The sequence below is a fragment of the Betta splendens genome, chromosome 9, assembly GCF_900634795.4.
Source record: "Betta splendens chromosome 9, fBetSpl5.4, whole genome shotgun sequence".
Classification (NCBI taxonomy): domain Eukaryota; kingdom Metazoa; phylum Chordata; class Actinopteri; order Anabantiformes; family Osphronemidae; genus Betta; species Betta splendens.
In genome coordinates, this window is record NC_040889.2 from 5,928,459 (window position 1) to 5,956,347 (window position 27,889).

The 27,889-nt window shown below is 42.7% G+C and overlaps 1 protein-coding gene across 1 annotated transcript; it reads right to left on the reverse strand.

Annotated features, from left to right (window-relative positions):
• Window positions 1-130: 130 nt before the first annotated feature.
• LOC114863093 (NACHT, LRR and PYD domains-containing protein 3-like) lies at window positions 131-12,765 on the reverse strand. Its single transcript, XM_055511830.1, has 10 exons — window positions 11,460-12,765; window positions 9,596-9,891; window positions 8,930-8,934; window positions 6,705-8,532; window positions 6,009-6,179; window positions 5,540-5,713; window positions 4,832-5,005; window positions 4,249-4,422; window positions 2,521-2,567; window positions 131-2,401 (listed from the first exon to the last, which is right to left on the reverse strand). Exons 2-10 carry the CDS (start codon window positions 9,883-9,885, stop codon window positions 1,872-1,874), a joined length of 3,393 nt encoding a protein of 1,130 aa, XP_055367805.1. The 5' UTR covers window positions 9,886-9,891; window positions 11,460-12,765; the 3' UTR covers window positions 131-1,871.
• Window positions 12,766-27,889: the final 15,124 nt, after the last annotated feature.

Consider the following 27,889-nt stretch of genomic DNA (forward strand, 5'->3'; position numbering starts at 1 on the left):
GAGGATTGTGTGATCTTTGCATTATACCTTCGTGGTGTATGTTCTGATCTCCCCAGCTGGCTTTTGATTTGCTTTTCCCATTATTTTTATTTTTCTCTCTTATTACAATAGATTTCACAGAAGACAACTCTCTCATCTGCCTTTTATTACAAATTTCCACGACATGCTCTCCATAAAACGTATTGGATTATTGAATTATTATTACTTTAAACATCAACCACAACAGGAATTTTAAAAACGCATAGACATAACACTGTACTTTTAATTCATACAAACTTTGGTATTTTATGCAGTTACTGAAGTAACTCCTTAGATGAGTGAAAAATTACTTTACAAGTCTTTACTTTACAAGTGAAATATAACAATACTAACTTTTTAGTAACCATTTAGTAATTGTTTACACTGAACACTGTATGATTAAAGTATAAACTTATGCATTGACTCGAGCAGCTTTTCTTTTCTTCCAAGCTAATTCTTTCTCTTTTGCCGCTGCAGCCGTGTTGCTTTTTCTACGGAGTATAGGCTTGTAGTCGCTATTTGCTTGAGGTATTATATCCATTTCCGGACCTCTTTTGTTGTGCTGTTGCCATGGTGACTCCTAATTGTCACATCCGGGCTTGTCACCCGCCCTTCACACGGAAAGGACTTCCGGTTTTATTTTGTATACTTCCTGTTTCTCCGTTCAGTCCCCGGATCACTCAGCACACCTGTTAGCAGTTTACTAATCAACACCGGTATTTAGCATTCACCCATCACAGACTCCAGTTGCCAGATTGTTGCGTGAGATCACCACTTTCCAGCGTTTCTAGTTCTGCCTTGTTGTGTACCGTGTTTCCAGTTCTGACCTCCGATTCTGAGCCTGCCTGATCCTTGTCTGCCTTGATTGTTGCTTCTGCTTGTTACCGACCTCGCCTGCCTGACCACGATTCTTCGCCTGCCGTTTTGGTATTGTACTCACCTCTCGTGTCTGACCTGTGCCTGTCCCTGACTACGCTTCTGCCTGATCCTGTTTAACCGGCTAGACCTCCTGTGTATGACCCTGCCTGGATTTGATTCTGCATTGTGGAATAAACGTCATTCTGTAACACCAGTAAACCTCGTCTTGTGCTGTGCATGTGGGTCCGTCATCTACGCCGCCCTGACACTAATATCTTCACTCCATTGATCAGGGCTTTGTATCGTCACGGTGCACACGCTTAACTCTGAGTCAATCAACTCAGAGTTGCTTAAACAAACTCTTTTCACCTCTTCTGAAACCGAAAAGTCCAGGTTTGCAAACTCAGTGTAAGTCAACAGTCAACTCAGAGTTCAGTTTGTGAATCCTCCTTCTTGAAACGGCCCCCGGAGAGACATTCCACCGGGGCCAGAGAAAGGGGTTAAAAGGCAGAGACGACTTGAGGATTGTGGCCTCTTGGCATCACACCTTCGTGGTGTGTGCACTGATCTCCCCAGCTGCTCTTGATGTTGTTGATGTGCACGATCAACATCCATGTTTTTGATTTGCTTTCCCCATCATTTTTAAAATAAATCTCAAGACAACGCTCTCATCTGCCTCCTTATGGGAAATTTCCACCACAACCGCGAGCAGGAAACGGACACCCACACCAACTGCACCACACGCATACACACTCACACAGACACAAACAACTAGTCAATCATACGAGAAACCCATGCACTCTCAGATATATACTCACACCCATACCAGAGCTTCCACATTTAAAGGACGGAAGAGGAAGAAGTTCACAAAGAATCATTGAGAAACTCTTTCAGAAAGAACCTGGTTTAATACATGAATCTGAAACAAGACAGACATGAACAGACTGAACTATGTTCCACAGTAATAACGTTTCTATGACAGGATCAAACTCTCACTACGACACATCACACAGAGACACTGAGGAACCAGGAGAATAGAGCAGAAACCCAGGATAAAGAGGTTCAGTGAATGTGGTGTTGAAGGTGTGAAGGTGGATCAGTTTGTCAGAGGAGACTCTGTAGAAGGACAGAGACCCAGCAGGACAGTCCACATACACTGATACTCTGTGAGACACAGAGGAGGAGATGAATGTTACTATGTTGTTGTGTTTGACAGAGTAACCATCATCAGAGCAGATCAGACTCCAGGACAGATTGTTGCGTACAAACACACAGTCTCCACTGCCTCCTTTCCTTTCGATTCCTCTGTAACTCACTGATATTTCAACGTCTCCTCTCCATTCAACCTCCGAATAACAGCGACCAGTCAGACCATTACTACACAGCAGCTGAGGCCACAGGTCAAATCTGTCTGGATGATCAGGATATGACTGATCCTCCTTCACTAGTGCCACCTTCCTGTTGTTGTCAGACAGTTGTAGTTTCCCGTTCACTGTGTTTGTGTCGATGGTGAGTTGACAGAAATCTGATGGAGAGAACAAGACACAATCCAGCTGCAGTTACTGATCTATCATCAGTTTGATGATGACTCGTGACAGTTTGAAGATGGTTGAATGTTGCTGATCTCAGTAAAAACACACTTACACTTGCTCAGACCTGGTGTCAACCATCGGACTCCACCAGGCTCCACCCTGAAAGGAGGAGGGGGTCAGAGACATGCAGACATGGACATTACATGGCTCTCGCACACATTGTTGTAGGATTGTGTTCAGATGGAGGCTTGTATGTAGTGATGGACATTCAGCAACAACTAAGGAGTTGGATCCTTATCTTGGAATCTATGGAGCAGGGGGTGACGTGGAGAAATGCTTTGACTTCTCCATTTCACTTGTCAGACACCTGCTTTCAGTCTCTCTGTTACCACCAAACTAATGTGACACCACAGGAAGCAAAGTCTGAATGTGTTTATAATCACACACTCCAAGGTTGGGTTCTAAGTTCATAAGATCTTCTACTTCCGCCCCTTGAGGAGTGCAGACGTCTTTTCTCTCTGCTCCCACTCTTCTAAGCTCCCTGATCTGCTATTCTGGAATATCTATTGTTTGAACATGGAGCTAATCAACTGGTCACTCAGCGCCTTGGATAAAATGTTTCCACACAAAAAGAATCACAGGGAGCCGCTCTGCCCCTCAAGGACTTTTGCCTCTGGTTACGTGTGGGATGCGTGGGATTCCTGGTGCCCTGTGTGTCTGGAGACACTGTCCATCAAGGACGCAGAGGATCTATTCATATTTTGGACTTTGATAACAGGGCTACTCATGTTTGACCTTGGTGGTGTCCTGCTTTATCGGAAGATTGGAAACTTACAGTATTTGTTACAAATGGCCCTGGGGTCCAGGGATACTTGGCAGATGGAATTACACCAGTGGACGGCCGGACTGATGGACTGACAAATAACATGTCAACCCGTTTGGAGGAAGACAAGAGACAGACGGATAACGCCTGCAGACAGACTGAACACTTGGTTACTATGGCGACAGCCTTGTCTGACAGGCTTGAGGAGATGTCACAGGGACCCCCTGGACCCTCAAGAGGTGCTGAAGCCCTGAGTTCTGACCATTTAAAATGTTACTAGACTTGGCTGTGTATTATTCTGTCCTTTCTCCCTTTCACCCTCCCTTCCCGGGTCCAATCTAGCTCACTAGCTGTGCCTCTATTGTTGTGAGTCTCCTCCCAATCTCAAAGAGCGGCACTGAGCAGCTGTTTCCTTCCGGGAACATCATTAACTGGAGGACTATTTCATTATCCCTGTTACTCCTAATTTGGCTACTCAGTGCAGCGACCTATTGTGTCCTAGTTTTGTTTGGTAGTGGCTTCTGTTTTGTATTATTCCTCTGTCTAGTTTGTTTGGCCCTGCTTCGCAGTGCGCCTCAGTTTAGTTTATGAACCCTTTTCCTACTCTGTAGTGACCCTCTGTTTTGTGTAGTATAATAAATATCGTTTTGTATTCTGCCATCCTTGCCTGTTACTGCTTTTGGGTTCCGTCCTGTCTGGTCTTGGGGGTGTTTGTAACATCTATCCTCTTTCTCTTATTGTGTCTCCCTTCAAGGACAACTGTTGGACTGGCTCGGACTTGGTCGGCGTCGGTCAAGGTTCTATAAACAACACACCCCCTACCTTACAGTCTCACTGTCTGCTCTCCGACCTTATCTTTCTGTCCTGATGTATCCAAGAAAAAATTCCAGCAAGGTTTCCTAACACCAAGACAAGTTCCTAGTTCTGTAAAGTGCACTCTACAGGACCTGTCTGATTCTAAAGCTCCACATCCCTATTTGCTCCTCCACCAGACACTGTGTGTAGTTGTGTCCATACCTGAGAGTGTCCAGTCTCCAGTGTGGATCTTTGACTCCAGCAGACAGCAGCTCCACTCCTGAGTCTCCTGGATGATTGTAGCTCAGGTCCAGCTCTCTCAGATGGGAGGGGTTGGAGCTCAGAGCTGAGGCCAGAGAGACACAAGCTTCCTCTGAGAGCAGACAGCCTGACAGCCTGAACACACAATGTTAAAGCACACTTACATGCTACAGTTTGGAAAGAGGCACATATGATCATCTACAGTAGAGAGAAACTCTAAGAACTGTTTAACAGGTTCCTGCTTGAAATGGGATCTAATCATCAGCAACATGAGAATGAGAGTCTGGAAACTGGAGTCAGATAATGACAAACCTGGTAAACAAAACAAAGATGAAGGAGTTTATATCATTTCACACCTCATTTATTATATGTGATTAAACAGAAATGTAAAGAGTTTATTGATCCTCCACAGTTTAGACTTGCTGCCTGTTTAATGAGTTGGTTTTGTTATTATAGTTGTAGTTTAGCTAAATAAATGGACTTTACAGAGAATGTGAGTGTTGTGCACATTTCTTAGATGATCTTTAGCTTCATGAATCCTGACCTGAGAGTCTCCAGTCGACAGTGAGGACTCTTCAGTCCAGCAGACAGTAGCTTCACTCCTGAATCCTGCAGGTTGTTGTTACTCAGGTCCAGTTCTCCCAGACAAGAGGACTGAGAGCTGAGAACTGAGGACAGAGCTTCACAGCTTCGCTCTAACAGGTCACACACACTCAGTCTGAAAGATGAAGATGTGGGTTAAGATGGAAATGAAACCATTCAGTGTCTCATGGTGTTGTCATGACAAAAACATCTTTGTGTCTTTATTGTGATTCATTAGTTTGTCCTATGTTGTCTTGTTGGAGATAGAACTAACAATATGATCCCGACTGAAACGTTCTTGTCTAAACTCTGATAAAACTTCAATGTCTCGTCTCTTAATCGTCAAAGCTTCAACCTCCAGTTTCTCTGTGTCTGAGTTCAGACACTGAACAGAGACAGAGGAGGAACTTTCTCATCACATGTTTGTGGTTAGTGGATCTCACAGCTCAGATGCTGTCATTCACCTGGATGTGGCTTCATCTTCTCAGACCATGTAGTGATTTAAAGAGAAAGTTGCACCAACAGTTTGGTTCTGCTGAGCAGAGGTTTCTTCTCCTGCTCTGTCATGTGTCTCACTCACTGAGAACATGTTCATCTGAACAATCATCTGAAGACAACGGTCGATAACATGAACACATTAAACTTACACAAAACTAAAACGGAGTCTGACCTCAGAGTCTCCAGTCCACAGTGATGACTCTCCAGAAAACCACACAGCTGCTTCACTCCTGAATCCTGCAGGTCGTTGTTACTCAGGTCGAGTTTTGTTAGATGTGACGGGTTGGACTTCAGAGCTGAGATCAGAGAATCACAGCTGAACTCTGACAAACTGCAGCCACTCAATCTAAATAAAGAATCAAAGATGTGGATCAAAGCAATAATAATGAGTCAGATTTGTCCTGATCACTGATGTTTAGTCTAAAATGAGCAGTGACTTTGTGCTTGTGTTGTTGTGTCATCATGATCTCAGCTTCTACACATCATCCACATGTCAGCACAACATTCATGCACCTGTTGATGTCAGCACTGATTCACAAGTTGCTGCTGGAACCACTAGAAAACCAGAGGTGTTGGATCAAAGACTTCATCAAGTTCCTTCAGCGACAAGCTGAAAAACATGAACCATGAAAAACACTGACCTCAGAGTCTCCAGTCGACAGTGAGGACTCTCCAGTCCAGCACACAGAACCTCCACTGAGTCCTGCAGGTCATTGCTACTCAGCTCCAGATGTGCCAGATGTGACAAGTTGGACTTCAGAGCTGAGGCCACAACTTCACAGTGAGTCTTTGTGAGTCCACAGCCAGAAAGTCTGTGATGACAGAAAATATAAAGTCTATAAATGTGAAGTGACTTCATGAATGTTGATGCTGAAGCAGCTGCAGCTCAGTTGGTCTCATCCATAACAAAGTAAGAAGCTCTGTTGGTTCCACCAGGTCCCAAAGATTAGAACCAACACGTCTCTGGACAGAACCAAAAAACATAAAGACAGATCATAGAAATATGTTGCAGATGCTTCATCCACTGAAAGAAACGACCATCAGCTATGATTACATGTCAACTGTCAAAAGTTTTTAGCAGAAACTCTTCAGAGCTAAAGTTTCTCTGTTGGACTTGACTTAAAACTCCATCAAGCAAAGAAAGACACAAGATCCAAATGTTCACTAACTTTACAGCTGCTTTGATCTGATCCTCAACAAAGAGGTGTTCTAGGAACCAGTAGCTGATGTTTTCACTGAACCTTTAGATCCTGTGTATGAAGTGTTTATCTTTAACACTGAGGCTTCAGCTTAATGTTGCTGTAGAATATTAATGATCACATTAACGTTGGACTTACTGAGCCTTTTTGCAGTTCCTCACAGCTGGGATCAGTCTCAGTCGCCCCTCTTTTGATGTGTTGTACTGGTTCAGGTCCAACTCATCCAGAACCTCCTCTGACATCTGCAGCATGTAGGCCAGAGCTGAGCACTGGATCCCAGAGAGTTCCTTCTCTGATCTGTTCTCTGACTTCAGGAACTCTTGAATCTGCTGATGGACTGAGTGGTCGTTCATCTCCATCAGACAGTTGAAGATGTTGATGTTTCTGTCTGGAGAGTGACTGCCCATCATCTTCAGGTTGTTGATGATTGTCTGGATGGTTTCTGGACTGTTCTCGGTGTGACCCAGCAAACCTCCTAAGATTCTCTGGTTGGACTCCAGACAGAGGCCATGAAGGAAGCGAACAAACAGGTCCAGATGGCCACTTGGATTCTGGAGGGATTTCTTCATGGTTATACTCAGGACAACATCCAGAGCAGCATTGGAGGTTCCTAGGAAGTTCTCCAGCTCCTCCATCTTCCCGTTGGTGTAACAGAGCATCATGTGAACAGCAGCCAGAAACTCCTGAACGCTTAGATGAACAAAGCTGAACATCTTGTTCTTGGCTTTCCTCCTTCGCTCCTGTTTAAAGATCTCTGTGAACACTCCTGAACACACTGAGGCTCCACTGACATCGATGCCACTCTCTTTCAGATCTCCCTCATAGAAGATTAATTTTCTCTTAAGCAGCTGCTTAAAAGCCAGTTTAGCTAATGACTTGATGTAGTTGCTGCTCTGTTCTGGTCCGTACTTGTCTTTAGTCCGATCCATCTGAAACCCCAGGAACTCTGCGTACATCTCCGTCAGGGTCTTGGGCAGCTCTTCTCCCTCTTTGGTTTCCAGCAGATTCTCCAGAACCGTAGCAGTGATCCAGCAGAAGACTGGGATGTGGCACATGATGTGGAGGCTTCGTGCCGTCTTGATGTGGGACATGATTCTGTTGCTCTGCTCCTCATCTGTGAATCTTTTCCTAAAGTACTCCTCCTTCTGTGGGTCAGTGAACCCTCTGACTTCCGTCACCACGTCGACAAAGTCTCTATGAATCTGATTGGCTGCTGCAGGTCGTGTGGTGATCCAGATGCGAGCAGAGCGTAGTAGTTTTCCTCTGATGAGTTTTGTCAGCAGCTCATCCACAGAGGTGGACTCTGTGACGTCACGTTGACCCGTCTCCTTCTCACTGGTGCTACAGTCCAGTTGGAGGCGACTCTCGTCCAGTCCATCCAACACAAACAGAAGTTTAAACCTGCTCTTGTCATAGTTGCTGTTTCCTGATGACTGTAGATGTGTAAAGATGTAATTCAGAGCCCCAAGACTGATGGACTCAGTTTCTGGGATACATTCATGAATGAGCTCTGACAAACTAAACTTCTGTCCCTTCAGTGGATTCAGCCGACGGAAGGTGAAGGGGAAAATTAGATGCACGTCTTGATTGGACATTTGTTGGGTCCAGTCCAACACAAACTTGTTCACAAGGACCGTTTTTCCAATCCCAGCGATTCCATTGGTCAACACTGTTCTAATGCGTCTGTATTTACCAGGGAGATGTTTGAACAGGTCACTGGGCTTCACTGGCTCCTCTGCTGATCTTTGCTTCTGCTGTGTTGTCTCAACCTGTTGGACCTCATGCTGTGTGTTGATGTGTGAATCCAGCCCAGCTGTGATGTACAGCTCTGTGTAGATGTCATCCAGAAGTTGGTCGTTATCTGACCAACCTTCTCTCATACACAGAAACTTGTCTTGAAGGTTTGATTGAAGCATCTGCTGGTAATATGTGATGGGCCGTGGCTCTAGTACTGGAACCATCACATCTAGGTCCAACATCACACAAAGACAAAGTGTGAGGTGTCAATAAATGTCTTGTTCATTGATTCAGTGGATTCAGCCGTCGGAAGGTGAAGGGGAAAATTAGATGCACGTCTTGATTGGACATTTGTTGGGTCCAGTCCAACACAAACTTGTTCACAAGGACCGTTTTTCCAATCCCAGCGATTCCATTGGTCAACACTGTTCTAATGCGTCTGTATTTACCAGGGAGATGTTTGAACAGGTCACTGGGCTTCACTGGCTCCTCTGCTGATCTTTGCTTCTGCTGTGTTGTCTCAACCTGTTGGACCTCATGCTGTGTGTTGATGTGTGAATCCAGCCCAGCTGTGATGTACAGCTCTGTGTAGATGTCATCCAGAAGTTGGTCGTTATCTGACCAACCTTCTCTCATACACAGAAACTTGTCTTGAAGGTTTGATTGAAGCATCTGCTGGTAATATGTGATGGGCCGTGGCTCTAGTACTGGAACCATCACATCTAGGTCCAACATCACACAAAGACAAAGTGTGAGGTGTCAATAAATGTCTTGTTCATTGATTCAGGTCTGTGTTAGTGAACATAATGAAACAACCTTTGCTGGTTCTGGTCTAATCTTCTTTTATTTGGGTCAAACGTGAGAAAATGTTTGACAGAGGAACTCACATGCTTGGATTTGGTTATCAGAGGAACCATCAGCTTCACCTTCAGTCTGAGGAAGAGGAGTCTGAGGAGAGGAAGGTGGTCTGGTCTCTGACTTCTTCCCAGCATCACTGACATCCACTGACAGAGACACAGATTCAGCCTGTTAGTTCCTGCTGTTAAGGATCATTAGGTGAGTGGTGGATCACTGAACTGCTCCTGATGCTGCTTCTACATCCAGCTAAGAACTAGAAACTGGAACAAAGTCACTTCCGTTGAATCTGTGTTAAACACAAACATCTGATCTGCTTAAAGTTGGGTTCAGTTCTCAGAGGAACCGTTGGTGCTGCTCTTCCCAGGTCAGTGTGATCCTACAGTACATTCATCAGTCAACATGTTTCTTTAAGATCCAGCAACTGAATGAGTTACTTGTGTGACTCACCTCCTGGTTCTGAGCTGCTGTCAGACAAACTCTGCACCAGGTCGTTCCTGCTGATCTTCTCTAAAACCTTCCGGGTCACCTCCACTGCTCCACAAGGTCTGTACGTCTGCACCATCACATCCACTGTGTCACATGGTGATGCGTGTTCCAGTCGACTTGCTTTAATGGTTGTGAATCCTTCCAGGCTTCCAGGCTGCTGCAGGAACCAGTTGAATTTAGAGAATTCCTCATCTTTCAAGTCTTCTAGAATGTTTAACAGCTTCTCTGATGTCATCATGACTCCCTGATAAAGACAGAGAATATTGGCCACAGTGATGTTATCTTGATAATTTCTTAGATTATCAGTTAGTTTTACATCAGCCGTCTGGTCTCAGCTTTAAGTTCCTGTCCATCAGACATTGAATGATGATCATCAGTGTGAAAAGAGTCCATGTTGCCTTTTAGTGGCTGATCAGCTTCTTATTTTCCAGATTTGGGTTCTAAACAGGTCTCACAGGTTCAGAGTCGATGTGTCATCATTGTCCAAAACAAAGTAGAACAAAGTTTGTTTCCCTCGGGAGCAGAGCTTCTCAGTCCTGGTTTGATTTCAGCTGCTTCCATAACTACAACAGGATCAACGGTCAAACAGCATCAGACTGATTATAGTTTAACTCCAAACACTGTTTACATCAGTTTGTTTAGATACTGTACTGACAGAGAAACCAACAAGCTGCTTCCTACTTCCAACAGCTGAACGACGAGCGACCGGTCGGTCACCAGTTAACACCGACAGGAAAGCAGAAAACCACCACATTTCCGCTCTGTGTCCTATCTCCTTCCACCTAACAGCATCTCCAAATCCATCCCTGTACACTACCAAACAGCTTCCCACACTCCACTAGTTGTAGCCCTACCTCCTGACTCACCTGCTAAATTCTACTAAATTCATCCCTCACTTCCTCCTACTTTACCCGGTCATGCCCAGATGGTGAACTGCAGCCTTAACAATAATCTGTATTTTATCTGTCTTTGATTTGACGTCAAATGTATCATTGACTCCCACTATGAAAGTCACCAACTTCTTCTTCTTAACACATTCCCTCTCCTCCTGCTTCCTTTTCTCAGTCTTCTCTCAAATCTTTCCCTTCTCATGATCTCTACATTACTCATCTCCATTACTCACATTACATTATTCATCTTACCGCCTCTGCATGTGTCATACATGTTTCATACATACTTCCTAACCTGCTGCACTCTGACTTCCTCTTTTAAAACCTCACAACGCTGGAACGCTACGCTGTGCTTTCCTCCACAGTTGCAGCACTTTGGCTCCACCCTTAACCACACTCCCCATAATCATGTTCACCTTCACACCTCTTCCTTCTCTTACAGGCCAATGCCATGTGTCCAAACTCCTGAGTTATAACATCTCACTGGATTTAGAACAAAGTGTCTTACTGAATACTTAACAAAACCAATAGACACATCCAGAGGCAGCTCCACCACCAGCTCTGTTTCCCGTCTTCCCACCCCTCTTCTCATTCTCCTAGCCCCAATTACATTCTTCTGCTTAACGTGGAACTGCTCCACCAGTACATCCATACTGACCCCCACTGGGATGCCATTTATCACCCCTTTACATCCCCTCTCTTGCTTCTCCCCCACTTTTGAAAGTCCTAACCCGAATTAACAGATTGCCATCAATCAGTACCCTCGCATACATTATCTCTGCAATCTTTTTCCCAAACATTTCGTCACTTTTATTTACTCCAACCTCTCCATCAAACCGCATAACAACCCTAATTGCTCCCTCGCCTCTCCACTTCCACCTAACACAGAGACTCATTAACAGTAATGTTGTTATACACTCACCCCCTCAACTTTTATTCTTCTTGGTGTTTAATACGCTCCTTCTGCTCTGTTCTCTCTAAATCAGGAAGTTAAACTTAGTCCCGCTTTGTTTCACTGGCTCCTCCCCTTCTTTACGACGTCAAGACGTCAGGAGCCCTAGATTAAACCAAACGTTAATGTTTGAACATTCAACGTCTGTTCAACACTTGAACTAAACAATATCTCACTGTGAAAATGTTTAGTGTCTCCTTCAACCTTTCAGTTATATAATAAAAGGCAAAACTCCCTCGTAGCTGCACGTCACACAAACTCTCCTCTGCTATGAACTCATGCGTCAATGACTGTCGTTGTCCACCAGATGGCGACGTTTATACCAAAACACAATCAAGTTTCCCTGAAGTCCAAATAGTAAGTAAGACAAAGGCAGAAGGATGACTAGAACAGCCCATGCTGGAGTTCTGGAGAGAAGTGCTGATGCTGGTGGATCCTTCATTAACTGTCAATAAATGACAAGAGCAGTATCAGGGTTTGGATGGAAGGAAGCAGAGATTATTCTTATTAGGAAACCAGGGAAGAATCCATTATGACTTGTAAACTAGAGGCCAACAGCTCTAACGTCAAATCTAAGTCAGATAAAGGACAGAACGATCACTGACAGACTGACATGTTACCTGGAAACAAAGGGAAGTCTGTCCCCTTGTCAGAGGATTCAGGAGACAGAGGCTCCATGGACCCGAGTGTATGTTTGATAGAAGGAATCAGTTATGGCAGTAGAGAAAGAGCATCATAGTTTGGATGGAGGGACTTGTGAATAAAGTAAAGACAACAGGAATTTCAGGAAGAACAAAGATTTGTTATTAACACATTTATTCAGGTCAGAGGTGGAAGACTGTGTCTGTAAAGTATCTGGTAGATAATGTTCCCTCAGGTTGGTGGCATTAGTCCACTACTGTTTCTATCTGGATAAATGAGGTTTTTATATAAACTGATTCTTGTTTATTTGATGGAGCGCTGCAGAATAGAGGAAGAAACATCAGACGTATTAAACAAAAGACACATGAGGCACTGAATGTGGTTGAAGAACAATCACATTGATGGCAATTTAAAGGTTCAGTAGGAAAAACTAAAACTCTAATATTCACCAGGAAGAGGAAAGAAATCAGTGAAGTGGGGGTTTCACAAAAACAATAGAGCAAGTAAAAGGAAGGAGCAGAGGAGCCGACTGGGAGAGCGAGAAGTCAAAGAGGAAATGTTGTCCATGGAGCAGCACCAGAGAACATTGTTGGGGCAGTGTGAGGGTTGTGGTAGTGCCAAGTAAGTTAGCAACACCACCTAGTCTCAGAAAGGTATGTGTGAGGAGCACAAATTATAATAATTGGATTTATAGCTCCAAAATGCCAATTATGTTTATAATTTAGATTCACAAATTTTGGTTATTATCTTAAATCTATAACTATATGACAAAGGTCTATAGTTTGGTAAGTGCAACACTTAACTATTATTGATTTAATAATTATTAATTGAAATAATAATTACTTAATTTACGGGGCACCACCCTGTTGCCAGGGACCAATAACCAATTTTTAATAGCCAATACAGTCTCAATTGTATTTAAATTGGTTGAAGGATGAATTCCGTACTATAGCCGACGCAATTCACCAGTGCTGTAAAACAATATACAAATAATCACAGACAACGACCAATTAAATTATGAACGCTTTATTAAACAATTAATATTAACTCCACTATCTTGAATAACTCTGCAAATTACAACCTAATCTTATGGTGGGTTCTTCTGTAAGTACTGTATGTGTATGCACTTTAACTGAGATAAGAGGTGTGTGTGTGTGTGTGTGTGTGTGTGTGTGTGTGTGTGTGTGTGTGTGTGTGTTTGTGTGTGTGTGTGTGTGTGTGTGTGTGCCCCCACGTCGTGATCAGCTAATGTGGCGGCGAGTGAGGCGGTTAAGCTGGTGGTTTCCTGCCAGATGGTTGGAAGTAGATGGGTGATCAGGCCCGTTCTCTGTGACGATGTCCACGTTGGTTCAGCTGTTGGCTGCGGTGGAGGCTCCAGGCGTGCCGAGGCAGAGGGAAGCTCCAGGTGGACGGAGAGAAGAAAGGTCTGCAATGGACTCGAAGGCGAGAAGACAAGGGGGACGGGACAAGGGACAGAGAGAACAAGGGACGAGTCTTGGTCACGGCAGCTTTTATAACCGTGTCTTCGGTAATGCCTGTCCTATTGTTTGGTCCAATCAGGATGGCTGTATTCCAAGTTCCTCCTCCGTCGCCGCGGGGAGTCCTGACGTCTTAGCGGGGGAGCAAGGTATGGTTCCCCAGCTTGGCGCCTGGTTTTGGCGCTCAATTTTGAAATCTTTTCGTTTTCACTCACTACTATCAGGATGAAGACTTTACATGCAGGCCGCAGTGCCTCCTTTGTCTGAGCATGTGAGAACCTAATAATGATTCTGTTATTAACAGATTATACAGATGAGGTCCCGCAACATCATTCTCTGCTAGAGTCAGTGAAAGTAACTCCACCATGGTTCTTTCTGCAAGTATATAAATGTTAGAATAATCTTCTGACAGAATCAGGCTGAGGTGATTCAAACACTGGACCTGGATCACGTTTCTCGAGACGGCTCCAAGGATCCAACCACAGGAAGAACATTCAGCTCTACAAGCATCTGTCAACAGAAGATCATCATCAGCTTCGTCCTTGTCACAAGCTGGAGATCAACTCACCATCTGTTGACTTCAGGGTTTTACATGTGCATATTAGTGGTTGTGTGACAGACGCAGGGAGAGAATTCCACTCATTTAGTTAATTTAACCTAGTCAATATTTTTATAGCAACATCTGTTAAATTCAAACAAGGCTCAGACAAGGAGAAGGTGTAACCAACCCTGATAGTGAACTCATCATCAACTTTAATGTGTTAAATCATCAGCTTGTAAGAAGGTAACAACAGAAACAACAGCTGAGTCTCTGGATTCATTCTGAAAGCAACTAAAACATGGAAGTGTCTTTTTTCTTTATTTATCCCCAAAGGAGCAGAGAGAACAACTACAAGAAACCAGCAACATATCATTAAATCCACATTAACAATGGGAATGTGACCAGAAGCTCAGGTCCTTCAATATCTGACAAACCATGCTAAGGTTGTTTTATGAGTCTGTGGTTACCGGTGCTATTCTGTTTACTGCTGTCTGCTGGAGCAGTAGACTGAGAGCTGCAGACAGGAACAGACTCAACAAACTCCTCAGTAAAGCAAGTGACATTTTAGGGATGAAGTTAGGAAGTCTTTTCTTCCTGTGGCCATCAATCTTCATGACTCCTCCCTCTGAGATTTCTGTGATCAAACTCAGTCATTCTTATGATAGATGCCCAGCCCAGCCCAGCCCAGCCCGATTGCAGGACTTGCATGTGGGGGGTTCCCGGGTCGAATCCCTGTTAGGGCGAATAAGCATCCAGTGTGGGTCCTTGGGCAAGACCCTTCAAGCTACCGCCTACCTCATATCATGAGAGACAATGAACCACATGAGATACCGGCTCAGGTCTAACAAGGTCTGCGTCAGGTGTTGGGGAACCAGAGCACCTTGGCGAGAAGTGGGCTACTGGAACAAGAAAGAAATGGCTGAGATGCGAGAACAAGGCTCTGTTGGAATGCTACTACTCAAGTAACCCTAGTCAGAGAGGTTACATGCAAAGAATGTGCGGTGAATGGGAACGGAGAAACCCACATTCAAGACGGCGAAGCAACTAGTAGCTCAGTGTTCCAACATCCACAAATGGCAACTGCTTCACAACTTGAGATTGACGAGATACAACGCAAATGCTACGGCAAGGGGGAGCCAGGACGCCAGGTCAGAGGGGAGGTTTCACCATCTCCCCAACCGGAAATTGGGTACGAAGATACGCTAAGCGAGGCAGCGACTGACCTGAAAGATAAGATCATGGCGAGATTGAGCAGGCAACCCCGAACCCCACTACAACGACTAAGTGAAGTACCATCAGAAAGTCTCATGGAAGATGTGAATGCAGCATTGAGAGCGATCCCTACCACAACAATAACAGAAACCAATGAGCTGAAATATGCTTCAGCATCAGTGATACTAGAGGTGCTTGGGTATAAGAGCAACCATGGGAGCCATGAGAAACAATGCTATTGTTTCAAACATCAAAAATCAATTGATATTGTTTCAAAAATCAAGGCAGCTCGGAGGGAAGAGAGCCAAATGACAGAGGCCCAGAGAGGAGCAATGAAAAGACCGATGCCCAAGAGGTACAGCCAGATGCCCATACCTGAAACACTCAAAACTGCCAAGCAAAGGCTACAAGCCTTGGCCAGCCGCCTAAAGAGATACACCAGAGACAACGAAGCCAGACGAATAAACCGGCTGTTCGCAACACAACCTGCGAAAGTGTACTCTCAATGGCAGGGTAATAACAACAGAACAGTCGCCCAAGACTGCAGAGTGCGACACACCAACCTGTGCACAGCCTGGATCGACTACAAGAAAGCCTATGACTCAATGCCACACACATGGATCACTGAATGCTTGGAGCTGTACAACATCAACAGAACTCTAAGGGCCTTCATTGCAAACTCGATGAGGGTGTGGAGAACCACCCTTGAAGACAATGGGAAGCCACTTGCCCAAGTATCCATCAAATGTGGCATATACCAAGGAGATGCACTGTCCCCACTGCTGTTCTGCATAGGTCTGAACCCCCTCAGCCAAATAATAAACAAGACTGGCTATGGATACCGACTCCGGAACGGGGCCACCATAAGTCACCTCCTCTACATGGAGGACATCAAGCTGTATGCTAAGAATGAGCGAGACATCGACTCGCTGATCCACACCACCAGGATCTACAGCTCAGACATCGGGATGTCATTCGGGCTCGAGAAATGTGGGAGGATGGTGACAAAGAGAGGCAAGGTAATCCACACAGAAGGGGTCTCACTCCCAGAAGGAACAATAGCAGACATTGAGGACAATTACAAGTACCTTGGAATACCACAGGCAAACAACAACCTTGAACAGGCAACAAGGAATGCGGCAACAGCCAAATACCTCCAACGAGTAAGGCAAGTCCTAAGGAGCCAGCTCAATGGCAAGAACAAATCCCAGGCAATAAACAGCTACGCCCTGCCAGTGATCAGATACCCTGCGGGAATATTAAGGTGGCCAAAGGAAGAGATACAGACCACAGATGTTAAGACATGAAAGCTCCTCACCATGCATGGAGGGTTCCACCCCAAATCCAGCACCCTGAGACTGTACGCTAGCCGCAAGGAAGGAGGCCGAGGACTAGTGAGCGTGAGAGCCACTATCCAGGATGAAACATCCAAGATCCATAAGTACATCAAGGATAAGGCCCCAACAGATGACGTGCTGAGTGAATGTCTCAGGCAGTGGAGAACAGAGGATGAGATGCTGGAAGAGGGACCATCATGGGAGGACAAGCCCTTACACGTGATATACCACTGGAACATAACTGAAGTGGCTGATCTCAACAAATCCTACCAATGGCTTGAAAGGGCTAGGCTGAAGGACAGCACAGAGGCACTCATCCTGGCTGCACAGGAGCAGGCCCTGAGCACCAGAGCCATAGAGGATCTACCACACCAGACAAGACCCAAGGTGTAGACTGTGCAAAGAGGCCCCTGAGACGGTCCAGCACATAACTGCAGGGTGTAAGATGCTGGCAGGGAAAGCATACTTGGAACGCCATAACTAAGTGGCTGGCATAGTATACAGAACATCTGCGCAGAGTATGGACTGGAAACCCCAAGGTCAAAGTGGGAAACACCTCCCAAGGTGGTAGAGAACGAGCGAGCCAAGATCCTGTGGGACTTCCAGATACAGACTGACAGAATGGTAATGGCGAACCAACCAGACATTGTGGTGGTGGATAAAGAGCAGGGGAAAGCCGTAGTGGTGGATGTGGCAATACCAAGCGATGGCAACATCAGGAAAAAGGAACACGAGAAACTAGAGAAATACCAAGGGCTCAGAGAAGAACTGGAGAAGGCTTGGAAGGTGGAGGCCACAGTGGTACCTGTGGTGATCGGAGCACTGGGGGCAGTGACCCCCAAACTGGAGGAGTGGCTACAACAGATCCCTGGAAAAACATCCGAAATCTCAGTCCAGAAAAGTGCAGTCCTAGGAACAGCAAGGATACTGCGCAGAACCCTCAAGCTCCCTGGCCTCTGGTAGAGGACCCGAGCTTGGAAAGTGGATGAGACCACCCGCGTGGGGTGAGAAGGGAGTTAAAGTATATATGTAGCCCATCTACTGTGTCTTGGAGTAGAAAGGGCCCTGAGTTCCTATTTTACATGTTTTATTTTACAGTTTTACTATACATATTGAATTTAGTACTTGTTTAGTCCTGGATAATTTCAGTAGTAATTTAAGCTCTTGACTTCTTAAGGCACAGTTGTTTACCACAAACCACCAAGGAACATAACTGTAGAAAAATATAATTTCCCCCTTTAATTGTACATTAAATAAAGTAAATTAATAACAACTTAACCCTGTCAGTGCAAAATCTTACGCACAACATAAAGTACACTTACATAACAGTGCCACAAATATGCAATTAATTTCAAAGTCCACTTAAACCATATTAAACTGAAAACCAAACCGTTGCAGGCCTGATGCGTGGCTCGTGAGCGTTGAGACCCAAAACGTAATGGCCGATTCACTCACGTCCGAGCAATAAATAAAACAAGTCCATACCTTAATCCTCCTCACGATCGTCCAGCAGGACGCTGACCGCTGCCTCCTACCCGGATGTTGCAGGTGTCCAACTCTGTGCCGCTGAAGAGAAGCTGGTCCAGCTGGGTTAGCTAGCTGCTCCCGTCTCCACGTGCTGCTCCTTCACTGCGGTCAAGTGAGCCGTCGTTCGTTCATCCGTCGTTCAGCCAGCCGCGCTTCAGAAACGTCTTGCGCCCTTATTACGCGCTTTACAGCAGAGCACAAAACACGCTCGTCGCGACTTTCTCTTTTCATAGCGACACGTCTGGTCTGTTCAAAATATTGAAAAATACGAAACAAAATATTGCATATATAGAAAAACTGTCGCCTAATGAAGATCTGTATACTTTTACTGTAAAATTAAGCATTTATTAGTATTTAAAACTACCATGTCATACTGTGAAACTTTTATAATTAATAACTTAACTTTGGTGCATAGTTCCAGGCCCAGACCACTTTCCCCTTGTTCTACTAGATGTGTACTATCACCACACAAAGATTCATGTATTTTTACTGTATAGTTTAGGATTTAGCAGTACTTGAAAGTACTATGTCATACTGTAATACAGTCAACTTTGATAATCAATAACTTGACTTTGGTGCATAGTTCCAGGCCCAGACCACTTTCCCCTTGTTCTACTAGATGTGTACTATCACCACACAAAGATTCATGTATTTTTACTGTATAGTTTAGGATTTAGCAGTACTTAGAGGTACTATGTCATACTGTAATACAGTCAACTTTGATAATCAATAACTTGACTTTGGTGCATAGTTCCAGGCTCAGACCACTTTCCTCTTGTTCTACTAGAGGTGTACTATTACCCCACAAAGATTTGTGTATATTTACTGTATAGTTTAGGATTTATTAGTATTCAAAACTACCAGTTCATACTGTAACTGTATGGGCCGTATAGTCAACTTTAATGATAAATAACTTGACTTTGGTGCATAGTTCCAGGCCCAGACAACTTTCTCCTATTTCTGCTAGATGTGTACTATCATCACACAAAGATTCGTGTATTTTTACTGTATAGTTTAGGATTTATTAGTATTCACAACTACCAAGTCATACTGTAACTGTATAGGCCGTATAGTCAACTTTAATGATCAATAACTTTAATTTGGTGCATAGTTCTAGTCTCAGACCACTTTCCCTTTGTTCTACTAGAAGTGTACTATCACCACACAAAGATTCTTGTATTTTTACTGTATAGTTTTGAATTTATTAGTATTCAAAACTACCATGTCATACTGTAATACAGTCAACTTTCATGATTAATAACTTGACTTTGGTGCATAGTTCCAGGCTTAGACCACTTTCTCCCTATTCTACTAGTGATGTGCTATCACCACACAAAGATTTGTGTATTTTTACAGTATAGTTTAGGATTTAGCAGTACTTGAAAGTACTATGTCATACTGTAATACAGTCAACTTTGATGATCAATAACTTGACTTTGGTGCATAGTTCCAGGCTCAGACCACATTCCCCCTGATCTACTACAGATGTACTATCACCCCACAAAGATCTGTGTACTTTTACTGTATAGTTTAGGATTTTAGTAGTACCAAGGTATGCTGAAATATGGCCCTTACAGTCAAGCATAAAACCAATAAGTACTGCACTACAAACAGTGTAGTGTGTAACTTTCTTTTTTATTGTTTTAAGTCTGTATTGTGAAGAGAGAATAATTGCATTAAATCTAATCCTGAAGATTTGGTTATATACATTTTGTATTTACATTTTAGTGTTCAAAACTAGATATTACAATGTGTAAGAACAGAGACGGCAATAACTTTGATAAAACAAACTCCAGACATGGGAAATGGTTCAATGAGAACCAATAACGATTTCAGTATCCATCCATTTTCAACCGCTTTTTCTGGGGGCGGGTCGCGGGGGCAACAGTCTAAGCAAACTCCAAACTTCCCTCTCTCCGGACACTTCCTCCAGTTCAGCCCAGCCCAGGACCTGTTTGCCTTGGGAGACCCTACCAGGGGCATTTAGCCCCCAACAACATAGCTCCCGGGGTCATTCAGGCACACAAACTCCTCCACCACGTTAATGTATGTTTCACACATAAATATTCAGTTTTTGACTGTTCCATGACTTTATATTAAACATTAAACATTTAGTTTCAATACTAAAAGTCACACTTTGGAGTCCTAACAGATGGTAATAAAAGGATTTAATGTGTGTGTGCTTAGCCTCACTCACAGTTTTTTATATGAAAAGTGACATAATCTGGGCCTGGCATTATGCAATAAAGTCAAGTTATTCATCATCATAGTTGAATATAAGGCCCATAGAGTATTACAGTATGACCTGGAAGTTTTGAATACTAATAAATCCAAAACTATACAGTAAAAATACACGAATCTTTGTGTGGTGATAGTACACCTCTAGTAGAACAAGAGGAAAGTGGTCTGAGCCTGGAACTATGCACCAAAGTCAAGTTATTGATCATTAAAGTTGACTATACGGCCCATACAGTTACAGTATGAACTGGTAGTTTTGAATACTAATAAATCCAAAACTATACAGTAAAAATACACGAATCTTTGTGGGGTAATAGTACACCTCTAGTAGAACAAGAGGAAAGTGGTCTGGGCCTGGAACTATAAACCAAAGTCAAGTTATTGATCATTAAAGTTGACTATACGGCCTATACAGTTACAGTATGAACTGGTAGTTTTGAATACTAATAAATCCAAAACTATACAGTAAAAATACACGAATCTTTGTGGGGTAATAGTACACATCTAGTAGAATAAGGGGAAAGTGGTCTGGGCCTGGAACTATGCACCAAAGTCAAGTTATTGATCATTAAAGTTGACTATACGGCCCATACAGTTACAGTATGAACTGGTAGTTTTGAATACTAATAAATCCAAAACTATACAGTAAAAATACACGAATCTTTGTGGGGTAATAGTACACCTCTAGTAGAACAAGAGGAAAGTGGTCTGGGCCTGGAACTATAAACCAAAGTCAAGTTATTGATCATTAAAGTTGACTATACGGCCTATACAGTTACAGTATGAACTGGTAGTTTTGAATACTAATAAATCCAAAACTATACAGTAAAAATACACGAATCTTTGTGGGGTAATAGTACACATCTAGTAGAATAAGGGGAAAGTGGTCTGGGCCTGGAACTATGCACCAAAGTCAAGTTATTGATCATTAAAGTTGACTATACGGCCCATACAGTTACAGTATGAACTGGTAGTTTTGAATACTAATAAATCCAAAACTATACAGTAAAAATACACGAATCTTTGTGGGGTAATAGTACACCTCTAGTAGAACAAGAGGAAAGTGGTCTGGGCCTGGAACTATGCACCAAAGTCAAGTTATTGATTATCAAAGTTGACTGTATTACAGTATGACATAGTACTTTCAAGTACTGCTAAATCCTAAACTATACAGTAAAAATACATCAATTTTTGTGGGGTGATAGTACACATCTAGTAGAACAAGGGGAAAGTGGTCTGGGCCTGGAACTATGCACCAAAGTTAAGTTATTAATTATAAAAGTTTCAGAGTATGACATGGTATTTTTAAATACTAATAAGTGCTTAATTTTACAGTAAAAGTACACAGATCTTTATTAGGCGACAGTTTTTCTATGTATGCAATATTATATTATATTAATATTTGTTTCGTAGTTTTCCAAATTTTGAACAAACCAGACGTCTCGCTATGAAAAGGAAGTCGCGACGAGCGTGTTTTGTGCTCTGCTGTAAAGCGCGTAATACGGGCGCAAGACGTTTCTGAAGCGCGGCTGGCTGAACGACGGATGAACGAACGACGGCTCACTTGACTGCAGTTGCTCCTTCCCACTCGTCGCTCTGACAAGAGGTCCTGGCGATAGTCTGCGCAACTTCGTGCTGAAGTTTGCCTCCTTTACCGCTCAGTTCTTTGCACCTTCAGACTCTCTTACTGACAGTCTTCCACTTTAACATTTTTAAGCGAGAGGTGCATATTCTTCGAGCTTTCCCTACCGCGCGCTCCTACCGTCTCCAGTCTGCTCCCGTTCACTTTTTTTTCTCCTGCTTCTTCGTAGTTTTTTTTTTTACAAAACCCGATCGCCGAAATAAAATCCTGCATTATTCCCTTAGCAACATTAACACTAAACTTCAAAAAGTTGGAGGTTAACAACATAAACAAACATACTTATTATTTCACATTTACATACTAAACTTACATTTTAACCACAAACATTGTATAACAATATACCCCTTTTCTTTTATTTTGTAAACCCATTAACAATGTGTCTTGTCCCAATTTCTTATTTGCCTCATCTTGTTTATTATGCCACTTACTTTTATTTTACAATTATTATATTTCTATTTCTACTTTTGCGCTGGGTTACAAGTATATAAACAGAAGAGCAGACGACTGAGGCTGCTTCCTTGTATTAAGCCACGGTCTTTGTCACTTGATAGATAATCACTGTAGTACATAGTTTGTTTACTCCAGAACAGGTAATGTCTAATCATAGAACAAGCTAATTCTGAAAATTGATACCTATGTTTTAATTTGCTAAGCAGCAAATCATTAGAGATGAGCCTGAAGGCATTACTGAAATCTAATTTCACAGCTCCTACTGATTTATGCTTGTGCAGTTCTGGGTACCACAGGTCTGTCAAATATTCCAGAAAAGTTTCTGTTGAACAACCTGGTCTGTGAGCGAACTGATGCTCATAAACAACTTGTTATTTATAAAGTGCTGTTTAATCTGACTGAACATAATGTCCACAGTAATACTGTTTAGGACTGAAAGCCAGTTGACAGGTCTGTTGTTGCAATCTGTCTTCCTCTGTGTCCACTGAGCTGGAAACACAGCAGTACTCGACCATTTCGGTCTGAATTGGTGGAAAAAGGAAGGGTCCTGACGTAAATTGTAATTCCTTAGTGTAGTCAACCTACTAAGATTGGTTTAGCATCAAGCAAGTGAATCTCAGCCCAGATGATCTCCACATCAGACTCTAGGACTTTCCGCTCATGAACTTGAATTTTGTTTTGAATATAGAGAGCTACCCCTCCTCCACGTTTGCCCTCTCTATCCTTTCTGTACAATTTGTAACCATCGATCTTTAGATTATTGCTACAAGAGTTTAACTTGGTTTCACTAAGAGCCAGCACATGTATCTGTTGAAGTGTTAAAATGTGAAAAATGTTCTGGCTATTATTTCTGAGACCATTTATGTTTAAATGAGCTACAGATAGTTATTTAACCAAAGAACAAGCCATTGTTAAAACAAATGTTACATGAATAAATTATTTTGTTTTTTGGTTCATCAGTATTCATTGAGTCTTATCTGAGAATGTTTAGATGAGGACTGTTTACTCTCCTCTTTGATGTGCAGAAGAGAAGCTTGTCTGATCCCTGAATTGTCCACGTCTTTCTCTATAAAATCAAAGAGACAATAGGTGTTAGTTAGTTAGTTAGTGCATAACATAGTGTTTGATGAATCATTTTAAAATGTTCCAATTTGTTAAGTAATTCTCAAACTTATATATTCAAACCCATTCCATTTTTGGACCCTTCATTGTGCAAATACTTATCCACATTTCTAAATAAGATAAGAATTAAACACCCTACTACTATATGTTTGTATCATTCATTTTCACTAATTAACAATATTAAGATAGTTGGTAATAATTTTCACAGTCAAAACTTATTTGCATCTTCTGGTCAGCTGAATCATGTTTAGTTATTCTTGAGATAAATGCAACACAAGATCTGAACAGTAGAGAAGTGGTTATGCAGTTGTAATGGAAAAATTGTACTTTAATGCTCTTGTGTTCATTTCTGACTCTGTATAATAACCATGCATTCTGTACTTGTTGATTAGACCCAGAACGGAACATTATTAGACAAACAATCTATCTTCCTCTCAAGGTTCTGTCGCACATTAAGTGCTGACATCTAATGTTGTGTTTGACTGACCGATTGTTTATGGCTTGTGTCTGCCTTTTACCCCTGGTCTCTGGCTCCTTTCTATCTGATGCCTCACCAGACCCGAGGCTGTAGACCTTGTGTATTCCCTGTGTAATGTAAACATCTTCACCCACAGTGTGATAGGAAGATTCCACCAGGTCCCGGGAGAGAGGTTAAAAGGCAGAGACAACCTCAGAACGGGGTGATCTTTGCATTATACCTCCGTGGTGTATGTTCTGATCTCCCCAGCTGGCTTTTTATTTGCTTTCCTCATTACTTGTTATTTTCTTTATTATTTCAATAAATCGCACAAAAGGACAACTCTCTCTCATCTGCCTTTATTGCAAAATTTCCACCACAGCAGTAAAAGGAATTGATTAAATACACAGTTGTGGCCAAAGGTTTTAAGAATTACATAAATATTGGAAATTAGAAAAGTTGCTGCTTAAGTTTTTATAAGAGCAATTTTCATATACTCCAAAATGTTATATTTAAGTACATCACAGACTGAATAACTGAAACAAAGATCTAAAAGCAGTTTATCAGCAAACTTTGTGAAAATTAATATTTGTGTCATTCTCAAAACTTTTGGCCACGACTGTAGGTTACACACACATAAAGACATTCTTCAACTGAATTCCGACAAGACAAATGTAATTATTTTTTTGCTCACAGCGTGACATTATTTAATCAGATAGTTATTTTAGATTTCTTAATTCTTCATATAAATGAAAGTGATGCAGTAAAGTTAATCCACAGGTTTGTTTACTCTTGGTTGCAGTGACACAACCCTTACACTGGACAATATGCACTGTACACTTAAAATATGATGATATGATATCAACACATCCCCTAATAATCAGCAATGACTCAGCTACAAAGATGTACGAAACCATGACACCCATCAGTGGAATGCAACCATTATTGACAGTTGCTAAATATAGCAACTGTAAAAGTGTTCTAGTCAACAGGAAGACAGCAGTCTTCATATTACATATATACATATTACAATATGTATATGACAATAAAAAAGGACACAAAGTAATTTTGTCAGATAGTGATAGTGGCAGATATACAGATACACCCTAGGTACATGTACTACTTCATGATATGAACTATTATCCGACCGACTTCTACTGAACATTAGTTGTATGTTGTACTCACCTACTGAAGTATGTTGCTTGGTATAGAAGGAGGAACGACACTGCATGTGCTTTTGTACCTCTCATTACCTCACATGTACGCCCCTCCCTGTTTTAGACAAATTAAATCCATCCAGTTTTCCTGCCTTACCTGTGTTTATTATTTACCCTGTGCGGTGGAAATTTCCTATGAAGACGCAGATGAGAGAGTTGTCTTTTGTTTGATTTATTATAAAAATATATGGAAAATAAAAATAATGGGGAAAGCAAATGAAAAACATGGATGCTGATTGTGCACATCAACAAACCAAAAAGCAGCTGGGGAGATCAGTGCACACACCACGAAAGTGTGATGCAAAGAGCCCACGATCCTCAAGTTGCTTCTGCCTTTTAACCTCTCTGTCTGACTACGGTGGAACATCTGTGTAGCCCGATCAGACTACATGCACCATCTCATCCCTGTCGCCGTGTGTGTGGAGATGTTTACATTTTCACACCTGCACCACTGGCGTCTGACTATCAGAGAGGAAGGAGCACTACAGTAAGTCTCAACAGACAGAGACACAACTCCCCGGCCTTGGGTTTGGGAGCTAGAGTCCAGAGTCTATCAGGCAGAGACAACCATTGAACAATGTAGGTGAAATGTCAAATACATAAAACAGATGGAAGACAAAACATAAGATATTAATTGCAGAACATAAGCTATTAATCATATAATAACCTCATAGAATAAAGAATAAAAAGTTTTCCCATAACAACCTGCGTGTACAGTTGTCCAACACTAATGCGACTTATAAAAGAACGTATAAGGGATTTACATCTCACACATATTGTACAGTTATTAAGTGTCCAGGATGAAGTGACTGAATCTGCATGCAGTGTCAGACTGTTGAGTTGTCAAGTCTAACAGCAGTGAGTATAATAGATCTGCAGTACCACTTCTTTGAACAAACCCATCAACAAGAGCAACTTATTATCAGGCTGAAGCTTTGATGTGTTCAGGTGATGTCTTGGTAACCACAGTTTTATTCTTTGTCTTGTTTTGTGTAATTTTGCACATCGAGCCTTGTTGTCAGTGAATTAGTTTGTGCTTTTATGAGATTGCTTTTTTTGTTTCTTTAAAACACTCATGTGTGACGAATGGTGTTAGAGTAGAGTAGGTAGAGTCCAGTGACCACCCAATCTGTGAGTGTCATTGTTGGGTTTTAATTATATTTCAGCACAGTATTAACTTGTTGACCTCAAACTGTAAAGTCCTTCCGTGTTCTGACATTTTCACTTTTGTTTCTCAGACACAAACACTTTTTTACAGCGCTGCAGGTCGAGTAAAATTAAAAATAATTTCACTAACCAGTAAAACCGGTCTGGTGAATTGTGACTCGTTGACTTTTGCTGATGAAGACAACATATTCCTAAGACACACACACAGAAAGTTTTCTAAAAATGTGTTTTTTTTTAACTTTTGCTGTATTTATTGAGTGGCACGGTGGTGCGGTGGGTAGCACCGTCGCCTCACAGCAAGAAGGTTCTGGGTTCGATTCCCGGAGGAGGCCCTGGTGGGTGGGTTCGTGGCCGGGTTCTCCAGCTTCCTCCCACAGCATTAGGTTGATTGTCTTCTCTCCATTGCCCATAGGTGTGAGCTGGGATAGGCTCCAGCACCCCCGTGACCCCGCACTAGGGAGTAAGTGGTTTAGAAAATGGATGGTTGGATGTATTTATTCTTAAACAGAGGTGAATGCAGAACCTGGACATGAGACCACTCTTCCAACAACAATCAGAGATATGATGACTACCACCTTCCTTCTTTTCTTGGTCGAGCGAAGCGCAGAGATCCAACGATGACAGATAGAGACGTGTCTGTGATTCTGAGTAACGTCACAGACAGCGATGCTGTAACACACAAGTGAGTAACAAATGTTGCACAGAAACATTTGTAGCACATTGTGTAAATATAGAATATATATATCATAATGCACAGAGTTTGCACAAATATTGTACAGAGAATATTACATAACCACTGATGCAGTGGGTGAGTGAATGTAGTGAGAGGTAGTTAACAGTTCGGATTGTACAGTCTGACAGCAGCAGGTTGGAAGGATCACACAGCGAGGGTGGATCAGTCTGTCACTAAAGCTGCTCCAGAGCAGACAGTGAGTCCTGGTCCATGATGGATGTGAGTTTAGCCAGGACCCTTCTCTCACCCACCTCCTGCACCGTGTCCAGAGTGCAGCCCAGGACAGAGCTGGACTTCTTGATGACCCTGTCCATCCTGTCCTTCACTGTGATGCTGCTCCTCCAGCAGACCACACGTACAGGATGGCTGATGCCACCACAGAGTCATAGAAGGTCTTCAGGAGTGACACCCTCACTCCAAAAGACCGCAGTCTCCTCAGCAGGTAGAGTCTGCTCTGACCCTTCCTGTACAGTGCATCCATGTTATGAGTCCAGTCCAGTTCATTGTTCAGATGCACACACAGGTACTTGTAAGAGTCCACTCTCTCAATGTCCCTTTTCCTGGATGTGCATCGGTGGGATGACAGCAGACTGCTGTCTGCGGAAACCCACCACAATCCTTTGTTTTTTCCTGCATT